General features: G+C 41.7%; 1 protein-coding gene across 4 annotated transcripts in view; it reads left to right on the plus strand.

Moving 5' to 3' along the window:
* Positions 1-21,209, plus strand: part of LOC140725256 (tau-tubulin kinase 2-like) — a 363,522-nt gene that overhangs the window by 88,214 nt on the left and 254,099 nt on the right. For all 4 annotated transcript variants that reach the window (XM_073040487.1, XM_073040490.1, XM_073040489.1 and 1 more), the window contains exon 2: positions 3,438-3,591. In XM_073040487.1, the coding sequence (XP_072896588.1) occupies positions 3,523-3,591 (69 nt within the window). In that variant the 5' untranslated portion in view covers positions 3,438-3,522. The remainder of the gene's footprint in view (positions 1-3,437; positions 3,592-21,209) is intronic.

Genomic DNA, 21,209 nt, shown 5'->3' on the forward strand with positions numbered 1-21,209 from the left:
ATAAGAAGCAATAGAAGCTACCAAGTAGTGGGGAAGGATATGAAATAAATTTGCAAGAAAATTATAAAAACCATGGAGTAAGCAACATGGAATCTTTAATTATGCAAAGATTCAGGGAGTAAAAGGGACAAAGGAAGGGAAGAGTTTTTGAATGGCATTGATCGGTACATTTTTAACTTAATAGGGATAAGTTTAATGTAAATTTACTATCAAAGTACATATGTCACCATTTATTGCCTTGAAATTCATTTTCTTGCAGGTATTTCCAGGAAAATAAAGCACTACAATAGAATTTATGAAATTCTGTGTGTAGCAAAGACGTACAAATAGCCAATGTGCAAAAGTAGACAAATCGTGTAAATAATAAAAGTAATATGCAAGTAGTACTGAGACCATGAATTGCAGAGTCCTTAAAAGCAAGTCTGTAGATTATGGAGCCAGTTCAGCATTGAGGTGAGTGAAGTTCTTCAGGAACCTGATGAATGTAGGGTAATAGTTATTCAGGAACATGGTGATGTGGGACTCAAGGCTCTTGTTCCTCCTGCCCAATAGCAGTAGCAAGAAGAACACATGGCCTGCATGATGAGGGCCCTTGATGATGGATGTTGCTTTCTTCTAGCAGGATTGCTTGTAAATGTGCTCAATGACTGGGTTGGAAGGCTTTGCATGTGATGATGGACTGAACTGAATCCGCCACATTCCATAGATTTTTCTGCTCTTGGGCATTGGTGTTCCTTTATCAGGTCTGATATAACCAGTGAGGATACTCACCACTGTGCATCAATAGAAGTCTGTCGAATTTGTAGATAACATGGCGGAATCTACGCAAACTTCTACGAAAGTGGAAATGTTGTTGTGCTTTCTTTGTGATGCCACTTACTTGCTGCTCCCAGGAAGGATCCACTAATATGGTAACAGCAAGGAAAATTAGGTCTTCAGTTTTGCTGATGTTGAGTGAGAGGTTGTTATTGTGGCTCCATTCAACCAGATTTTCAATCTGACATCTATGTGCCGATTTGTCACCACCTTTGCTATGGTTAACAACAGTAGTCATTAGCAAATTTAAGTATGACATTGAAGTTGTACTTTGCTACACATCATAGGTATAAAATGAGTCGAGAAAGGGGCTAAGCAACATAGCCTTGTGATGCACCTGTGCTGATAGAGATTGTGGAGAAGATGTTGCTGATCCAAACTGACTAGGGTCTGCATGTGAGGAAATTGATGATCCAGTTGTACAGGAATGTGTTCAAGTCTAATGATTAGTTTTGAGGGAATGATAGTGTTGAATGCTGAGCTGCAGTCAATGAAGAACATCCTGATATATGCATCTTCAGTAGCCAGATGTTCCAGTGCTGAGTGAAGAACGAATAAAATAACATCTGCTGTTGATATGTAGTGACGGTAGGCAAATTGGAGTGGATTCAAGTCACTCCTGAGGCAGGAGTTGATGTGCCTCATGATCAACCTTGCAAAGCCCTTCATAGTGGAGCAAGTGCTACTGGATGATAGTCATCGAGGCAGGTTACCATGTTCTTCTTGAGCATCGGTATGACTGGGATGATGGCATTGCTGGATGATTCCAGGAAATGAGTAAGTTTCAGTGGGGATCAGAGGGAAGTAGTAATAACAATGTTAGAAGATTTGGAATAGCTTATGAAAATATATGGACTACTCCAAGGTTTTTTAAAAAAAAAGTCAATGGGAAGAGGTCAATTTCAATGTAATAGGAACGGATCTGGCCAGGATAAATTGGATTTGAGCTTTGTGGGCATTTCTGTACTTGGGCAATGGAACCATTTTAATGTAAAGAGGTATCAGCTAATGTAGGTAATGTTTGGATTAAGGAATTAAAGCGAGTTGATAGGTGACAGATGAAATTTAATGCTGAGCAATATAAATTGGCATATTTTTCAGAAGAATGAAAGGCAATATAAATTTGGGCATCATTCTAAAAGGGTTGCAAAAACAGACATAGTTATATATGCATAGTTTATTGAAAATGGCAGGGCATGCAGTATGTAAAGACTATTTAAACTATTTGGAATAATTTATTTTATGAAGATACCCCAAGTAACACAAGAAAATAATTTTTGTTAGTAGACAGGTCTGATCATGTATTTATTGTTGGTTTGTGGGTGCTGTGCTTAAGGAAGGATGTCAAAGTTTTGAGAAGAGATTTACTAAAATTATTTCTATGAAGAGGAGCTTCAGTTTTGTTTGGTTATGTCGATGAACTGGAATATTTGGAATTATTTTCTTGGAACATAACAGTTCTGATCGATTACAATCATGAATGGTGGATAGAGCTGTCAAGAATGAAAGGAATTAAGGGGAATGATTTTGATTTGCAAAAGAACCAAAATTAACACAAGAAGAAGTTTGTAGACAGTGAGTGCTGAGTCTGGCATGCAAGAAGACTGGGTTTAGAAGGGAGCTGAATGTATTTGTAGGACTCTGTGGGATTTGTAGAAATTCTTTTCCATGGAGTTCCTTTAGACTCGAGCCGTGTAACTTCTTTCCATGGTTTGACCATTGTTAATATACCTTTATTCTTTGGTTGAAAGTTAACAGTACCCTTCAAAAACTATATCCAGAATGGTGAGATTTTGAAGGCTGTACTAATTAGGAACTTTTGACTTGAACTGTTAGGAACAATATTTTGGACCTCAAATGAATTTTAATTGTGTTTACCCAGAAGCAGGCTTTCTATTTTAATGTTATTTCTATCTATTGTGAACTTTGTTCCTGTCAGTATTCTTAATTTTTTACAAGAACAGTGACTCAAAGAATCAATATTATTACATTAGCTCTCTCAATCACACATATTAAATATATTTTCAAACAATCGAGGGAAATGTGATGATTCTGGTAGATGTAAAAGAGGTCCTGTCAGCAAATTATTATGAAATTGAGACATAACATGGGTGACTTTGCAGTGTCCCTGCCTAGCATGTGATGAATTGCATCAAGTTGATGGTGAGGCTGACCTGTAATATACGTGTCACCTTCATGAATCATTTCATGTTACTTTTAAACACAAGAAGCTTTTTTCTCCATCTGACCCATAAAATTCATCTTTCGTTCATTATAAGGATCTGAAAACAACTTCAATATATGGAGCACAGAAGTATTTATTGTAAAGCAGGCTTCAGGGAAAAAGTTCATTCCTGTTATTTTCAACATTCAGGTGAAAAAGCTGAAAATATTGACATTGTGGCTTTTTTCTTTGCTTAAAACTAATTTAAATTCACCTGTACTCTTTTGAAAAGTGTGCAGCTCTTTCCTGGAGACTGAGTTCATGCTTCTTTTGCTATGAACTTTTCATGATGCCCCACTTTTTGGATCTGGAAGTTTTCATTGGCAATAAATGTGATAAAGAATCAAGTTATTAATTTTACCAGATAATTCATTTTGATTTGTATTTTTAATCACAGATTAAATGGAACCAACCTTTGCAGCTCTGAAGATCCAAGCTGACTTGTGCATTGTATAGCACCTATTCCAAAAGGGACCACAATCATGAGCGGGGGAGGCGAGCAGCCTGACATATTGTCAGTCAGTTTCCTAGTAAAAGAACGATGGAAAGTGGTAAGTTTAACTAAGTTTAGTTATTTTCTCTACTTTAATAAAAGCTGGGAGGTGACAAACTACATCTTTATTTTCAAAAGGAATGGAAAATTATGGAAATGCTAAACAGTTCAAGTTTCGGTGTAGGAGAAATTGTTAGTAATTTGAAGCAAAGATCCTTTTATTGAAAATCTTTACTTTTGCTGAAAGAGTTCTCTATCAAATTTGCAAGTTAAATTAGTTGGCACATTGAAGGTAAAATACACTCAGTTCTTAATGGCTTCACAAAATTAAACTAAAGACATATGCTGACTTTTGTAATGAGATTGAAAAATAAATTATGTTACATCAGAATTTTTGAGTCACAGTAGCTTGAGTATGCTAATTCATGCCGTAAAAGATCTTTGTATGGGAAGGGCTTTTGATCGTCTCACTTAGTACATGGATTTCTCATTGTTTTATATCAGTTACTGAGTTTTGGTTTAAGATGGTGCTGGTGAAGCATGGTGATGACCTGCAGATAGCAAACAAAACTGTATTAATTGCACTTTTTCTCAGATACGATCACTGCAATTAATAGCCTGAAACTTCTCTTTTGGGTTTGAGCTGTTGAACTGTCTGTACGACCTAGCATTTTGAAGTGTGAACTGAAGTCTTGAAGGAGCAGGACAGCTGTGGCTTGGTGTGTGTGGGCTAAATCAGGTGGCTTGGCCTGAGCACGAGAGTAAGGAACGAGCCAATGTTTGGCCATTGCTGGAGTGGACTTGATGTGGCAGAATAGAGGTGATGCAGGGTCAAGTGGTGGGCTCAAGTCCGAAAGCAAGGAAAGACCTGAAATTTGAAGTTCAAGGTCACGCTGAATCGAGGCGACAGAGTCCAGGCTAGTGTCCTCGAGTGAGGAACAATCTGGTGTTTGGATGATTTAAGCAACGAGCCAGATTCTAAAGATTAGGGTTTTAGGGGCAGATGAGAGGCAACGGCTGTTTCAGCTCAGTGCTCCGTGGTTTACTCATCTCTGCGCTGATCTGAAGCTGAAGTCGCATCTAATGGGCTCCTGAATCAGCAGCAGTGATGGCTGGCTGTTCAGTCACTTACATGGACCTCAGTTCTAAATGTTATTTGCTTACTTTTATTGTTTACACACTGTGATTTCTCCCCCCCCCCCCCTCCCCCCGCACCGTACATGGGATGCTTGATGGGTTTTTTATGGACTCTGTTGGCTTTCTTGACTCTATTGAATCTTTTGTGGCTTGCTGTAAGGAGACGAATCTCAAAGTTGTATATGGTTTACATACTTTGATAATAAATATACTTTGAATGTAAAATTCTATGAGAAAAATGCTTGTGATCCTTCTTTCTCTGCAACTTATAAGGAAAGCATTTAATATTTTAATAACTTGCTGAGTCTGCAGGTATACTTAAGAATAAATTTCTGCATAGTAAATGTTTTTGATCTTGGTATAGAACAATTTTTACACAGTAGTGGGTGCCAGGGATACCCTATTGGGGGTTGGGGTGAGGGGAAAATATGACGGAGGCCTTCAAGTTGTTCTTAAATAAGTGCAAGAAAGTGCAGAAAATGGAGTGGCATGGACATTGTGTAGCCAGAAGGGATTAGTTCCCTAGGTGCACAACATTGTGGACTGAAGGGCCTGTTCCTGTGTTGTACTATTATTTTCTTTTTCTACTTTTTCCTGACTAGGTAAATTAAAATTGATGGTTTCATTCTGGATATTTGGATTATATTTGCCTATTGGGAATGGACACTGATCTGCACTGTAAATTCCAGGAAGACCTGTGACAGCTTTGTACAATTCCAGTGTATAGGATGAGGGTGAATATTTGGGCTCAGAAAGGCTTATCACAGAATGCTGTATGATGTACTCCATACAAGGTGATTTTAGGAGATAATCTGTGATTGGTTACAATTGCTCTAGACAGACATTAAAAATTAACAGCTGAGAAATGGAAAGCTTCCTAGTACCGTAGATTCCGGATTTTAAGCCGCTACTTTTTTCCCACATTTTGAACAGCTTTGAACTTTGCGGCCTTTAATACGGAGCGGCTAATACATGATTTTTTTCATGCCGCCTCGTAAACATTTTGCCTCGTAACAGTAGACCAATAAAATTGATGAGTAGTTCACAGAGGTCCAATGAAATTGTACGATAAATCAAGTGCACTTTCACAATTAAATTATTGTAAATCAGTCATTTGTACTCACCCTCATCAACATGGAAAACACTCGAAGCATTGTGCTGCCTTATGGCAGTTATTTAGTTTATAATATTTTCGCTTAGTAATTCATTTTCTAGTTAAAGTTAGAAGAGTTTTAACTATATTTGTTTTCTGTACTACATTGCGGGATGCTATGACGTCACACCCGGTTTCGCCGTGTCTTGTGGGAAAAATGCCGTTTGCGATAAACGGAAAGGAGGGGGTCAAGCGGCGGAGCGAAAACGCTGCTTTTAAGTTAAAGGCGATCAATAACTTTTCCTGGTAGGCTGCAGTATATATATTTTTTACCAGTCGTTAGGAGATATTGGAATGTTGTTCAGTAAAGAAGTATACGCAACGTATATTTAAAAGTAGCCGCGTTACGGGCACGGTTCGAAAAAAAGCATTTGCAATATGTATTTGTTTTTGTTACCATATGGATTTAATTAAAAGTTAAAAAAATCCTCACGTGTAATATCTTTCTGTGTAAATATCTCATATTACAACGTGGGACACCTGCGGCTGAAAATCCGGTGCGGCCTTTACAAGTAAAAAATTGATTTTATTTCTAAAATTAGAGCCAGCGGCTTTTAATCAGGTGCGCTCTGTAGTCCGGAATCTACGGTAAATGGTCAGGATTACTGTTTGATTTGTTTGTGGGATTGAGCCCTTTGCTGGGAACATCAGGAAAGACATTGGAATAAGATGGATGATTGCTTTGAGTTGTAGAGGTGCTCACATTAAGGCCTCTACATGGATAAGATTGCCATCTCCTGCTTGTATTCACTGTTGGTCTACTGATAAGCATTTGCAACCATTTTGAGCTGGCTTTGAGGGCCAGAATCCAAGGCTAAGGCACTTGGCATCATCTGATCCCCAATACCCTTATTGTCATATCTAATTGCAACCATTGGAGGATTCAGGGCATGTTCCAAAAACTATGGTGTTATTAACTAATCTACTATAAATATCTCTGGAGAAGAGGGAGAGATTGTATGCAACACGGCGTTCATTATGAGCTAATTTAGTGTATGGCTGCATTGATCTGCGAATAGACTCCAGAACTTCAAGATTTACAGAAGTACCTGCTGAACTTCTCTTTGTCCCCATTATTGCTACAGGCTGTTCCTGCCACCTGAGCATTTTATCCAGAATATCTGACAGGCAGTGATCCACATGGAATGATTTCAAAGCCCTAAACAAGAGCAGTGCTGGATTCTGTTGCATGGTTTCTGAGTAGCTGTTTGAAGTCATTTGCCAAAACGTATTATCACTAGAGCTTTCAAACAAGCACAATGTCAAATGCCAAGCAGTGTTTCATTGTTAGTGCCCAGTGCCCTGGAGCTGGCTGTGTGGGAATGAAGTAGTCATTCATCTATTTTGTGGACTGCACATTTCCAAGAAGGCTTGGAAGGAGAAGCAGTGAGGTTGGTGTACATCCTGACAACTGCTCAGCACGTTATCTGTTACATAGATTGTTCCCAGGGACACAGGCAAATATCAGCTGTTGCTAGAAGACCACCAGTTTACTGAAAGATAGCGTCTGAACTCAGTGTCTTTGCAGTGCAAAAGTTTGGTAAAAAGCTACAGTATAAAACCATGCTATCAAGCCAAGTATAACTGGGATCTGTTGTTTTCAAAATAAAAATCTCCTTGGATTAGTTGACGAGGGAATCTACATAAAGGAATATTGATATCCTGCTGGTGTTATGCAAATGAAATAGCATTTCTTATGATATATTCTTGAAGATCATCTTATTCTGTTAACATATTCATTTGATTTTTTTTGTAGTCAAAGTTGTTGCTTTTTATCTTGGTGTCCTCCATTCCATGAGTGGTGTCCAGAGAAAGTCTCCTAATTCACTAAGCAGATGAATTGAATGCCAGTTTTGTGGATCAGATGCTCTTTGGAGTGATTAATAACCTCCATCTCTATTTATTTTAATAAGTGTAAAACCTGGAAAATACCAAGAATGTAAAAGCACTTGGTAATTTTTTGTTTTCATTATTTAATATACTTCTATATCTGTTAACATGTTGCTTCTATAATTTGTTAAGTGACTAGCTGTTGGATAAAGATTATACAGAAAAATTGAAATATCAAAGAAAAAATGAGGAAAAATGTGTTCTATTAAGATTGCCAGCCTAAGGATTAGAGGTGGAAATTTGATGTGTTATTTGTATGTAAGCTGTGATTTGTGCTGCAGAAGCATTATTTACAGTTAATCATCTGTGCCAGCCATTAATTAATGGAAGTGTAGCTCTCTCAGGACATCTAGAGGCTTTGGTATATAATATCAATTAGAGAGCACAACAATGCTGTGCTTATATATATTTTTGGGAAAACATAGAGAATTAACATTATTTGCCTGATTTCATGCTTCTGTTCTTTTTCTGGCTTTCCTCTGATTTACCTCTCGTGTTTTAAACCACAAGAAAAGCTTGCAATTAATTCAAAAAGGGACACAGTGTAATTTAAACATGTCATTTAAAATATCAAATATTAAAAATTAAGATAAATTTTCACAACCTTATAATTTCTTCACTAATCAAATTTTTAAAAAACTAAGTCTCCAATTCTTGCATTGTGCTATGAAATTTGTTTAGCAGTAGCAGTACAGTGGAATACAAAATTACTATAAATTACAATAAAAATACAGTGGATTCTGGTTAATTGGGACAGCCACTTATTTGGGACATCTCTTAAAGAGCAAACTAATTGAGAAAATAGATGGGGTTCCCTTTGTTTATTTGGGATGTTATGACTCTTAATTGGGATAGGGGACTGTTTCCAACTAGCACCAATTGCATGCATTTGTATGGCCATTAGACACTAGGAGTGAGTTGTTTTTAAATAGTGTCAGCTACGTGTGCTTGTGTTATCTTATCCATTTGGACAGACAGACTCCAATTCAAAAAGCAGTGATTTTTTTGCTCACTTATTTTATTTTGACTTTTTGGAGGAAGGCAATGAAGACAAGGCACTATATGCACAGGCGTCTGCTGATTTTATTCATTTACAGTCAATCAAAAGAACATGGAAGTGTACACTGGATAAATTCCTCTCATAACTATTAACCTCTAATACAGTTTTATTGTGCTGTAGTTGTATTGGGAGTGTTCTAATTTGTTACTCAGTTAAATGGTAGTTTGTCTTTTTATACCTTTTAACTATTTTTATGAAACTTTGGCTAATTGAGGCATCTGCTTAATTGGGGGTGGGTGTATGTTTGTGTATAACAGAATGAAATAAAATCTGATAAAATGCATTGCTTGTACATCATAGTTTTTGCTCATGATGAGTTTCCTCTGATAATGGAGACCAAAAAGAGAAATTGCCTTGCAGAAAGCAGTATTTTGATAGCAGGTGTGACCTTGGTTGTTCTGGTTTTAACTGACATTTGTGTCCTTGATATCCTATCCTATTCTACTGATGCTCAGTATGTGCTCAGGAATTAGCACTTCGTTTTTCCATTGGTTATCTTATAGCCTTGCTGCTATTTTTAGATCATTATCTCTCCCACTTTTTTGGAATAACAGGTTGATTTTTTTGCCTTCATCAACTTGATGTATGTTATTTTGCCTTCCAAACTAATGTCTACCTTTTTGTTCTTTACTTCCTTTTTCCTGCATCTAAACACTTTTTAAATATTTGACACTTCATGGTTCTGACCGAAGTTTCAAATACAAGCTAATATCTTCAGTAGTTTTTCAGTATCTGTAGTACTTTGGTTTTGTTGAATGGTTACTGATAGACATGAATTGCTGGGAGATTGCTGAATTGCTTAAGGTCCTTCATCAGGATTGGAAAGGGTGAAGAAGCCAAAATAAGAAGGTGGGGGGAGGGGAGGGACAAGTCAGAAAGTGATAAGTAAAGTCAGGTGGTTGGGGAGAGGGATGAAGTAAGAAGATGGGAGGTTACAACTGGATAAAGCAAAGGGCTGGAGAAGAAGGAATTTGACAGGAAAATGGATCATGGAAGGAGGCAGGGCAACTGGGAGAAGCGTTGGGCTAGTCGGAGAAGAAGTAAGAGGCCAAAGTGGGGAAATAAAGAGGAGGGAAGGGGGAGGGGGAAGACTTATTGGAAGTTAGAGAAATTTATGTTCATGCCATTAGGTTGGAGATCACCTAGGCAGGATATGAGGCGTTGCTCCCCCAAACTGAGAGTGGCCTCATTGTGGCAGAAGAGGAGGCAATGGTCAGTGTGTCAGAATGGGATAGGAATTGAAATGGTTGGCCACTGGGAAATTCTGCTTTTTGCAGATGTACTGAAATGCTTGATAAAGTGGTCCTTCAATCTACGTTGGGTCTCATCAATGTACAAGGAGCTGCATCAGGATCACTTGATACAGTAGACGACCCCTGCAGCTTTGCAAGTGAAGCCCTGCCTCACCTGGAACTACAGTTTGGAGCCCTAAATGGAGATGAGGGAGGAGGTGTAGCACTTCAGTCACTTGCGCAGACGAGTGCCAGGAGGGAGATTAGTGGAGAGGGACAAATGGATGAGGGAATCACAAAGGGAGCAATCTCTGTGGAAAGTGGAGAGTGGAAGGGAGCTGAAGGTGTATTGGGTGGTAATATCCCGTTGCAGATGGTGGAAATTGTGGAGAATGATGTGTTAGATGTGGAGGTTTATAACCAGTGAAATTTAGAATAGTGAGCAAATGATATAAGAAAGTGATTATTCATTTAAGATGGAAGTGAGATAAAATATTCTCTGAGAGTAATGAGTCTTTTGAGGTATATTCCTCAAAGGCCTATAGATGCAGAATACATAAATCTTAAAGGAAAAATCAATGGGTTCTTTATAAGCAGAAGTGAAAGCTTACAGTGGGTAGGCATGAATCCAGAGTTCAGGTTATAATCAGGTTGATCATGTTTCTGTTCAATGGCAGAGCTATATGGCCTATTCCTAATTTGTATGCTTGAATGCAATTATAAATAAGGTATAACATTGACCTTTTTATCCTATTGATTTGCTTTGGAAATATTTGCATTGTAGGTTAGCTGTTCTGAGTAAAAGTTTAAACCTTTTTTGGGCCATGAGTTCTTTGATTTAACTGAATCCATAATGATTAAAAATAATTTATAATATATTTTCAGGCCCTCTGTACATGAAGATTCAGTGACTGTGAATAGCTGAGTACTCTGGGTTCATGGGCACGTGGGCCCATACACCAGATTTGAGGACGTGGCCACTGTTGATAAAATTGACATTTATTGCCCTTCTCCAACTGCTCAGGAGAAGATGGTGGAGAGTCATTTCCTTTATTTTTTATTCAGGATGGTGCCAAGCTGCAGTCTCTGTCAAGAGAATGGAAGTTAGAGAAGTCAGTGTTCATGCCAGAGAAAGCAGGATCTCCCAGTGGCCACACATTTTAATTCTACGTTCCATTCCCATTCTGATATGTCTATCCATGGCCTCCTCTACTGTCAAGATGAAGCCACACTCAGGTTGGAGGAACAACACCTTATATACCGGCTGGGTAGCCTCCAACCTGATGGCATGAACATTGACTTCTCTAACTTCCGTTAATGCCCCTCCTCCCCTTCTTACCCCAACCCTGATATATTTAGTTTTTTCCCCCCTCCTCTTTTTCTCTCCCTGCCCATTCTCCATCTCCCTCTGGTGTTCCCCTCCCCCTTTCTTTCTCCCTAGGCCTCCCGTCCCATGATTCTTTCCCTTTTCCAACTCTGAATCCCTTTTGTCAATCACCTTTCTAGCTCTCAGCTTCACCCCACCCCCTCCGGTCTTCTTCTATTATTTTGCATTTCCCTCTCCCCCTCCTACTTTCAAATCTCTTACTATCTTTCCTTTCAGTTAGTCCTGACGAAGGGTCTCGGCCTGAAACGTCGACAATGCTTCTCCCTATAGATGCTACCTGGCCTGCTGTTTTCCACCAGCATTTTGTGTGTGATGCACTGACTGTGGTGCTTTTGTCAAGAAATCTAAGATCCAGTTACAGAGAGGTGTTGAGACTTAACGAGGACGGTTTCCATACCAGCTTCTGAGGGATTATCATATTCAAAACCATTTTCCAGGTGGGACAGGATGGAGTGGAGGGCAGAATCTATGGCATTGTCAGTGGACTGATTTGAGTGATCCAAACCTCCAAACAAACTGGAGAGGGTCCAATGTAGCAGGAAGATGGGATTTAATGCCACTGGACTGTAGTCATTAAGGCAGGGTACAACAGTAACCTGTTAGCCCTCTTGGCCACTGGGTTGATGGTGGCTGCTTTGAAACCTGTGAGGACTGAGACTGTTCCAGAGAGATGTTAAAGATGACTGTTAGAACTTCTGTTAACTGTGTTGCACAGGCCCTCAGCACCTGACCAGGTTTGTTATCAGGCCCCATAGCTTTACTTGGGTTGACCCTGGCTAGGGTCTTCCTCTCATCAGCTCCAGCCAGAAAGAGTGCCTATTCCTTGGGGGAAGAGGGGGCCATAGTTTGTTCCTGTTTGGACCAGTGGTGATTCCCAGGATGTAAATGGTGAACAAACTGAATGTTATTGAATATCACGGAAGTGGCGGATTTAGCGTTTTTTGGAAATTATTCTCAGATTCCTGTAAATAATGGGTTAAGTACCAACTATGTCTGTGTATTTTGTGAGTGACTGCAGCATGTTTGAATAATGTCTCACAGTTGCTTCTTTGGAGCAAGATAAGGGTTAAAGTTCACACAGTTCCACATAGGATGTCTCCTGATTTTTCACACCTTTTTGGTTTTGACAAAAGGCAGTACCTGATGGAAATCAGACAGGGCATTTCTTTCTTAATTAGTGCATAAATTTGGTGGATGTTCTTATCTTTGTAATAAGTTTTGGCTCCAACAAACCAGGTAGAACATTCCTTTTCTGAATTAAAGTGGCTGGAGTGTCTGTCAAATTGATTGTTCTTTTGTATCAATAGTCCATTGACTTGGCTGGAATGGTTATCAAACTGAATGTTCTTTTGTATCGGTGACCTTATAAATTGTAACAATTCTGATGTCGGGCAGTGAACTTGTTTGAACCGCCGGAGGGATGAGAATGCTTCTCCCCGATGTCCGGACCAAGTTCCCTCGCTGGCTGAGCTCAAAGAAATAAACTGATAAAAAACGATCTTTTTGTGTTGTCGTTATTTGGTCCAGCAAATTTATATTATCATTGGCATTTTATTGCATCTAGGTTATTTGCTCCTTATGAACCTGAGTGAAGACATTGTATAGGCTTTGTCATATGTGAGTTTGAAGTATCATATTCTCTCTGTCAATTCCTTTCCCATCTCATCAAATGAAACAATCCATGCCTCCATGCAGCTAGAATTAGATAATGTTTAGACACGGATTGATGTGACTCTAAGTATTAAAATTATACAAGTTCTAGGCAGTGAGCATTTTCAACAACAATGAGCTTAACCATAGTATTGCTGTTGTTTAGCTACCATTAAATGGAAATGTAACTGGATCAGCTACTTGTATATTTTGGTTACATGAGGAAGTAGGGAGCTGAGTATTCTCTGATCAGTAGCTTTCTACTCTCTGCAGTACAAAAGCTGAAGTGTGTGCATGCAGTTACACTCACCTCAATAATATAGAAATGCTTTGAGAGGCTGGTCAAGGATTACATCTGCAGCTTGCTACCACCCAAACTGGACTCCCTACAATTTGCCTGCGGACATAACCGATCGACAGACAATGCAATAGCCACAACTCTACATACTGTCCTTGCACATCTGGGAAAGAAGGATGCTTATGTGAGAATGCTGTTCTTGGACTACAGTTCAGCATTCAAGACCACATTCTTGTCGAGAATCTAGGCTTGACAAGAACCTCAGAGACCTCGGCCTTGACCCTGCCTTGTGCAGCTGGATGCTGGACTTCCTGTCAGATCGCAGGCAGGTGATAAGAGTGGGCTCCCTCACCTCCACCCCTCTGATTCTCAGCACAGGAGCCCTTCAGGGCTGTGTACTAAGCCCCCTCCTTTACTCCCTGTATACCGATGACTGTGTTGCCATCCATAGCTCTAATCTGCTAATTAAATTTGTTGACGACACTACTTTGGCTTATTCTCAAACAATAATGAGGTGACCTGCAGGCAAGAAGTCATCACCCTGACACAGTGGTGTCAAGAAAACAACCTCTCCCTCAATGTCGCAAAATCAAAGGAGCTGGTTGTGGATTACAGGAGGAATGGAAATGGTCTAAGCCTTATTGACATCAATGGATCAGGGTTGACAGGGTAAACCGCTTTAAGTTTCTCTGCATCCACATCAACGAGACCTCACGTGGTCTGTAAACACCATCTATGTGGTGAAAAAGGCACAACAGCGCCTCTTTCACCTCAGATGGTTGAGAAAGTTTGGTATGGGTCCCCAAATCCTAAGAATTTTCTACAGGGGCACAATTGAGAACATCCTGACTTGCTGCATCACTGCCTGGTATGGGAACTGTACCTCCCTCAATTGCAGACTCTGCAGAGAGTGGTGCGGACAGCCAGGCACATCTGGAGTTGTGGACTTCCCATGATTCAGGACATTTACAAAGACAGGTGTGTAAATAGGGCCTGAAGGATCATTGGGGACACAACTCACCCCAACCACAATCTATTCCAGCTGCTACCATCCGGGAAACTGTACAGCAGCATAAAAGCCAGGACCAGCAGGCTCTGGGACAGCTTCTTACAGCAGGCAATCAGACCGATTAACTCACACTGATTTGAGTGTATTTCTATGTTACATTGACTGTTCTATTTATTATAAATTATTGTGATTGCATATTTAGATGGAGATGTAACATAAAGATTTTCACTCGTGTATGTGAAGGATGTAGGAAATAGTCAGTTCAAAACAATTCAATTCAATTCAACAACTCTCAACAGCATCCAGGGCAAAGCAGTGTATTTGGTTGGCACAATCTCTACTATCAAGAAGGAGTAGAGCTGCAGGCACACGGTTTGGGAAAATGTTACTATTCCTTCCTTGTTAAGAAAGGGTAAAAAAAAGTGCTGTCATGAGATCTGGAGTTGAGTTGCTTTGACGAAATTCAGACTAAGTCGGTGAGTAGGTTATTGTCCTCAGCAGCTGCTTAATATCAGAATGATTCAAGTTCAGTGTAAGCAAATTGGAAAGGGTCCAATGTAGTAGGAAGATAGGATTTAATGCGATCCATAATCAACCACTGAAAGTACTTCATTAATGAGGTCAGTGCCACTGAATGGTAGTTATTGAGGCAGGTTACTGTTGCCCTCTTGGGCACTAGGATGTTGGTGGCCTCTCAGGGGAAAGCAACAGTATCAGTGGTACCACAACTGGCTCTGTTGTACAGCAGGGAGGGTCAAAGTCTTGGTAAGCAGTAAGTCAGGGCCCAGATAACATTTCTGTGGCCATGAGTGAGATTCGATCTTGTATTGCTTCCCTCGTGTCAGGGTCACATTGTCCACATGGATGTTGTCAGTTTTTTTGACAAGACCTTGCATGGCGGACAAGTCTAGAAGATGAGATCACATGGGGTCCTGGGTGAGCAACCAACTCGATACAAAATTGGCCTGGTGGTAGAGGGTTCTTTATGAGAGTGGAAGCCTATCATCAGGGATCAGTGCTAGGTCCTCTGTTTATTGTATAATTTGTAATAATTTGGATGAGGAAGTATGTGGCACGATCAGTAATTTTTCAGATAACGCAAAAATTGATAGTACAGAGAACAGTGAAGAAGGTTGTCCAAGTGTACAAAAGGATATTGATCAAGTTAGGAATTGGCTAAAGGAATAGCAGATGGAATTTAACACTGTCAAGTGTGAAGTAATGCATTTTTAGTAAGTTTAAACCAGAGGCGAATGTGCACAATGAATGGCAGAGGCTGGGGAGTGTTGTTGAGCAGAGACCAAGAGGTTACAGCTACATAGTTCCCAAAAAGTAGCAACATGGATATACAGTATGCTGAAGAGAGTGTATGGCATGTTCACCTTCATTGGCTGAGACATTGAGTAAAAGATTTGGGACTTCATATTACAGGTTATGGTGTACAAAACCTTGGTTAGGCTTCACCTGGAGTATTGTGTGCAGCTCTACTGATTAAGCTAGAGAGTATGCATGAAAGATTCACAGGATGTTATATAGATGGGAAGAATTAGCTATAAGGAAAGATTGATTAGGCTTAATCTGTTTTTTCTGGAGCAAAGGGGACTGAGAACTGGCATGATAGAGATGTATAAAATTATGAGAGGCATAATTATGATAGGATAGATGGCCAAAGTCTGATTCTTATTGCAGTGCTGCCTAAAACTAGAGGACATGAGTTTAAGGTGAGAGGGAAGAGGTTTAAAGGGCAACTGAGAGATAAAATTTTACGTACAGTATTTGGTTTCAGGAATAAGCTGTTAGTGGATGTGAGAATGTGTGGAGCAGGTTAAGACCTACAAGTATCTGGGAGTACAGTTAGACGAGAAGCTAGACTGGACTGCCAACGCAGATGCCTTGTGCAGGAAGGCACAGAGTCGACTACTTCCTTAGAAGGTTGGCGTCATTCAATGTCTGTCGTGAGATGCTGAAGATGTTCTATAGGTCAGTTGTGGAGAGCGCCCTCTTCTTTGTGGTGGCGTGTTGGGGAGGAAGCATTAAGAAGAGGGACGCCTCACGTCTTAATAAGCTGGTAAGGAAGGCGGGCTCTGTCGTTGGCAAAGTACTGGAGAGTTTAACATCGGTAGCTGAACGAAGGGCGCTGAGTAGGCTACGGTCAATTATGGAAAACTCTGAACATCCTCTACACAGCACCATCCAGAGACAGAGAAGCAGTTTCAGCGACAGGTTACTATCGATGCAATGCTCCTCAGACAGGATGAAGAGGTCAATACTCCCCAATGCCATTAGGCTTTACAATTCAACCGCCAGGACTTAAGAACTTTTTTAAAAGCTATTATTAATGCTTTTTGAGATGGTGATTTAGATGCATATCATATTTTTTACTGAGTTAAGTATTGTATGTAATTAGTTTTGCTACAACAAGTGTATGGGTCATTGGAAAAAAAAGTTGAATTTCCCCATGGGGATGAATAAAGTATCTATCTATCTATCTATCTATCTATCATGTGATGGAGGAATTGAATTGACTTGCATCCTTCATATACATAAGGAGTAAAAACCTTTACGTTATGTAGCATGCTGTAGGGTTTCACTGCTCTGTAACATGCTGTAAGGTTTCACTGATAATGTGATGGTTTCACTGTAGCAGCAATGTTTGGGTTATGACTAGAGATAACAGGGTTTGGAATGCTGATGTTCTTTCTTGTGAGTCTGGAAGAGAGATTTTCGCGGTCTTTTGCAAGGGAGAGATAAGGAGAGAAGACACGAATGGAGAGAGTTAGTAGACTGCCAGATGGGGTGGACTTGGAGTGAGGGTCTGAAGGGCAGCGACGATTGGAGGAGGTCAATGGTGGATGATCGGCTTATCAGTGAGCTCCAACATTGTGCAATAGACCGTTTCATCAGATTGAGCCCTTTTTCTTTTTTCTTGTTTTCTTTACTAACCATATAGTCACAGTAAGAATTATAAAGCTCAGTCGTTTAATTGCATATTGTGTACTGTTTGTTATTTCGGGGTACTGATTTGTAACGGGACTATTTGTACTCCGGATGAATTGCTGGTGCAGATCTCATTTTAATGCAGAAAGTCACTGGGGTGGACTTTTCGAAGACAGGGTTCTCTCATTTCTGAGGACGGAGGGGAAGGAGTGGTTGGATTTGGAACGTCTAATTAGTCCACATCCCCCAGTGAAGAGTGAGAATTCTCAGTTAGTATCTGCCTTTACTTCTGGCGAATCAATGGAAAAATCAGATTGAAAGTCCCAGCTATGGTAAGCTCCGCCTATTGTCTGAAATAACGCCCACCCCTAAAGGGGAGGAGGAGTATGAGACTTGGATAGAGTGGCCCTCTCAGTTAGATGAGTGGCAGTGCTCTGATGATGAAAAGCAACAGAGATTGGTTGGAAGTTTGAATGGGCTGACGCTGTGAGAGCTATCAGGTTGAAGTATCCAGTAGCAACGGCTGTCAATTACATACAAGCACTGGGCAATGCTTTTGGCCCAACTGGAAGCCCAGTGGAGCTCATGGTGGGGTTTCAGAACACATGTCAGGAGAGGGGGGAGAAGTTTTCTGCTTTTATTTTTCAGCTAGAGAGGCAGCTAAATTGTATGCGGCGCAGAGGGGTCATTCAGCCGGCTGAGGTGCATCAGTTAAGTGGACCAAATAGCCAGGGGTGCCCAGTCCCATGACCTGATTGCTTGGGGTCTGCAACAGTCTTGCAAGACGTGCCCCCCTCTATCTTTTGTTGAGCTGGTCAGAGAGGTATGGGAAGAGGAGAACGCAGCGGAGGCGCGGGAGGACTCTGTCAGCAGGGTACACTCCTCGGTAGTAGCCCCCTGTGGTGAAGTGACCACAGACAGCCTACCCCGGGGAGTGGTAGAGGAGATTGTGGCAGAGTTGAGAATGGAGATATGTCGGCTGTTATCAGCGGGTGTGAGCCCCCCCATATGATGGAGCTGATTGGGGGGGTGGATTCCCCAAGGGGACAAACAATGCAGAGGGCTGCTGGCAGCAGGTGTCACAGCAGAAGGAGAGTGGGCCCCCGGGTACCTAAGCAGGGAGAGCTGCTGGGAAAACTTGGAAGAACGGCCTAGTGTCTCTGGGGGAACACATTCCCAGCAATGTACCAAGGAACCTCTGAAAGCGAAAGGCCAAATTCCTGAAGGCTTAGTGGGTCCATGTTCCAGTGTATTGCTACGAATAGAGGGCATTTATGCGAAAGGTATATTTGACACCGAGTCGCAGGTCATGTTGTTGTACCGTTTGTTTTATAACCGGTATCTGAAGCATTTACCATTGACACCATTCAGGGCACTGGAGATCTGGGGGTTTAGTGCCTGTGATTATCCATACAACAGTTATTTGTCAGTGAAGTTGGAGTTCTCGGACGCTGATGTGGGAGAGCGTTCCTGCCCCGGGGGTGAAGGTCATGTGTCAGTTTGCCATCACCCCGTGTAGGCAGAGTAAAAGGAGGGGCAGGAGCGAGCGGTGGATCAATTGGGAGCCTCTGATGACACCATCCTTCAAGTTTATTGTAACCTGACTGCTCTGAAGACGAATCAGCAGCCGGAATTGAGTTCTGGGGAAGTGGCAGCTGCTTAGCGAGATGATCTGGGCATTGGTACATTTGGTTGGCAGTTGAAAAGGGAGACGTGGCTCAGGCAGAGAGGACGATACACACGTTGGTGCCTCCATTACTATGAGAATGGCCTCGGATGGAGTTGAAGAACTGGGTCACCTTCCTTTCAGACTGACCCTGACGTTGCCAGCTGGTTCTGCCCGAGAAGTATCGGAGGATGGCGTTGAAATCACTTCACGATGATTCTGGACATTTGGGGGTGGAAAAGACCTCAGACCGGCTTTACTGGCCTCAAATGAAGTCAGAGGTAGAAGAATACTGCAAGTCGTGCATTCAATGCATACGGCGGAAGACACTGCCTACGCAGGCGACTCCCTTGTCCTACCTGCGGAGTGTGGGGCCTCTGGACCTGGTGTGTATGGATTTCCTGTCAATAGAACCTGATACCAGCAACACGGCGAATGTCTTGGTCATCACAGACCACTACACCAGATATGCTCAAGCTTTTCCTACCAAGGACCAGAGGGCATCTACAGTGGCAAAAGTGTTAAGGGAGAAGTATTTCATTTATTATGGCCTTCTCAGGGATCAGGGACGGGATTTCGAGAGCAGACTCATCCGTGAGTTACTGGGCATGCTTGGAGTCAAGAGGTCGAGGATCACGCCCTATTACCCGTAGGGTGATCCCCAGCCAGAGAGGTTTAATTGGATCTTGCTAGACATGCTCGGGAACCTGGAGATCAGCAAGAAGAGCAGGTGGAGTCAACATATTGGGCATCTGGTTCACAGTTGTACACGAAATAAAGCTACTGGGTACTTGCCATATTATCTGATGTTTGGGCACGAGGGAAGGTTGCCCATTTTGTGTGTGTTGCCCATTGACCTTTGTTTTGGGACTGCCGAGGTTGACTTATCACTGAAGACTTATCTGAAGTATGTGTCTGACATGAGAAGACAGTTGAAAAGGGCTTATGAATTAGCAGGGGTTGCGGCTGCCAAGCAGAATCAAGGGAATAAGAAGAGGTGAGGTTCTTCAACTCCTGCCAGGAGACAGAGTCCTCATAAGGAATTTGGGGCTACCTGGAAAGCACAAGTTGGCTGACCGCGGGGTGGCTACGCCCTATGTGGTGGAGAGTCAGATGCCAAACCTACCAGTTTTCCCGGTGAAACCAGAGGATGGGAAGGGGCCTGTCTATATTCTCCATCAGAACTGCCTGTTGCCCCTGGTACAGGAGCTCCAGGTAGACCCAGAGCCAGAATTGGAGCCTACACCTAGTAAGAGGACTCTTTGGAAAGGTGGGGTGGCTACCAGGCCCCCAACAGGCAAGGTTAGGCCGGCCCCCACCCTTGAGAGCGATACTGATTGGGAGAATGAGGACCTGAATGTGTGGTATATGCTGCCTTTCGCTAACTCCCCATTGACTGAGGAAGAGACTCCTGGCCCTTCTCCCATTGAGACAGGTGAAGTTGGGGGGGGGGGGATATCTGTGGGCAAGCCTGGGTTGCAGCGGGACTCTGCAGGGGAGGAAGCGGGGTTTGATCAAGGGAAAGATGGCTCCGAGTTGTAGGTGGGCATGAGGGATAGATCGGGGGATGCCTCGCCAGGTAGTCTGGAAGTATTCCCAGTAGTGTCAGAACCTGAAGAGTTAGATGATAGGGTGTGGAGGTCTCAGAGAATTAGGAGACCACCGGATAAGTTGGCCTACGTAGCACCAGGGTAACAGAGTGTGACGCCTACTGTTTTGGGGAGCCATGTCACTGCCTTTTACACCTGGATTAGACTTTGATTTGCAGGAAGGGTTGGCGAATTATCGCAACGTCATGAGGACATGACTAAATTTGGTGGGGGGAGAGTGTAACATTGCTGTAGGGTTTCACTCCTGTGTAACATGCTGTAAGGTTTCACAGATAATGTAACGGTTTCTCTGTAGCAGCAATGTTTGGGTTATGACTGAAGATAATGGGGTTTGGAATGCTGTTGTTCTTGTGAGTCTGGAAGAGAGATTTTCACGGTCTTTTGCCGGGGTGAGATGAGGAGAGAAGATGCGAATGGAGAGAATTGGTAGGCCGCCGGACCGGCTGGACTTGGAGCGAGGGTCCAAAGGGCAGTGACAAAGGGAGAAGGTCAATGGTGGACAACCAGCTTATCAGTGAGCTCCAACATCGTGCAATAGACTGTTTCATAAGATTGGGCCCTTTTTTTTTTGTTTTCTTTACTAACCATATAGTCAAAATAAGATTTATAAAGCTTAATCATTTAATTGCATATTGTGTACTGTTTGT

Source organism: Hemitrygon akajei, chromosome 3, assembly GCF_048418815.1.
Source record: "Hemitrygon akajei chromosome 3, sHemAka1.3, whole genome shotgun sequence".
Classification (NCBI taxonomy): Eukaryota; Metazoa; Chordata; class Chondrichthyes; order Myliobatiformes; family Dasyatidae; genus Hemitrygon; species Hemitrygon akajei.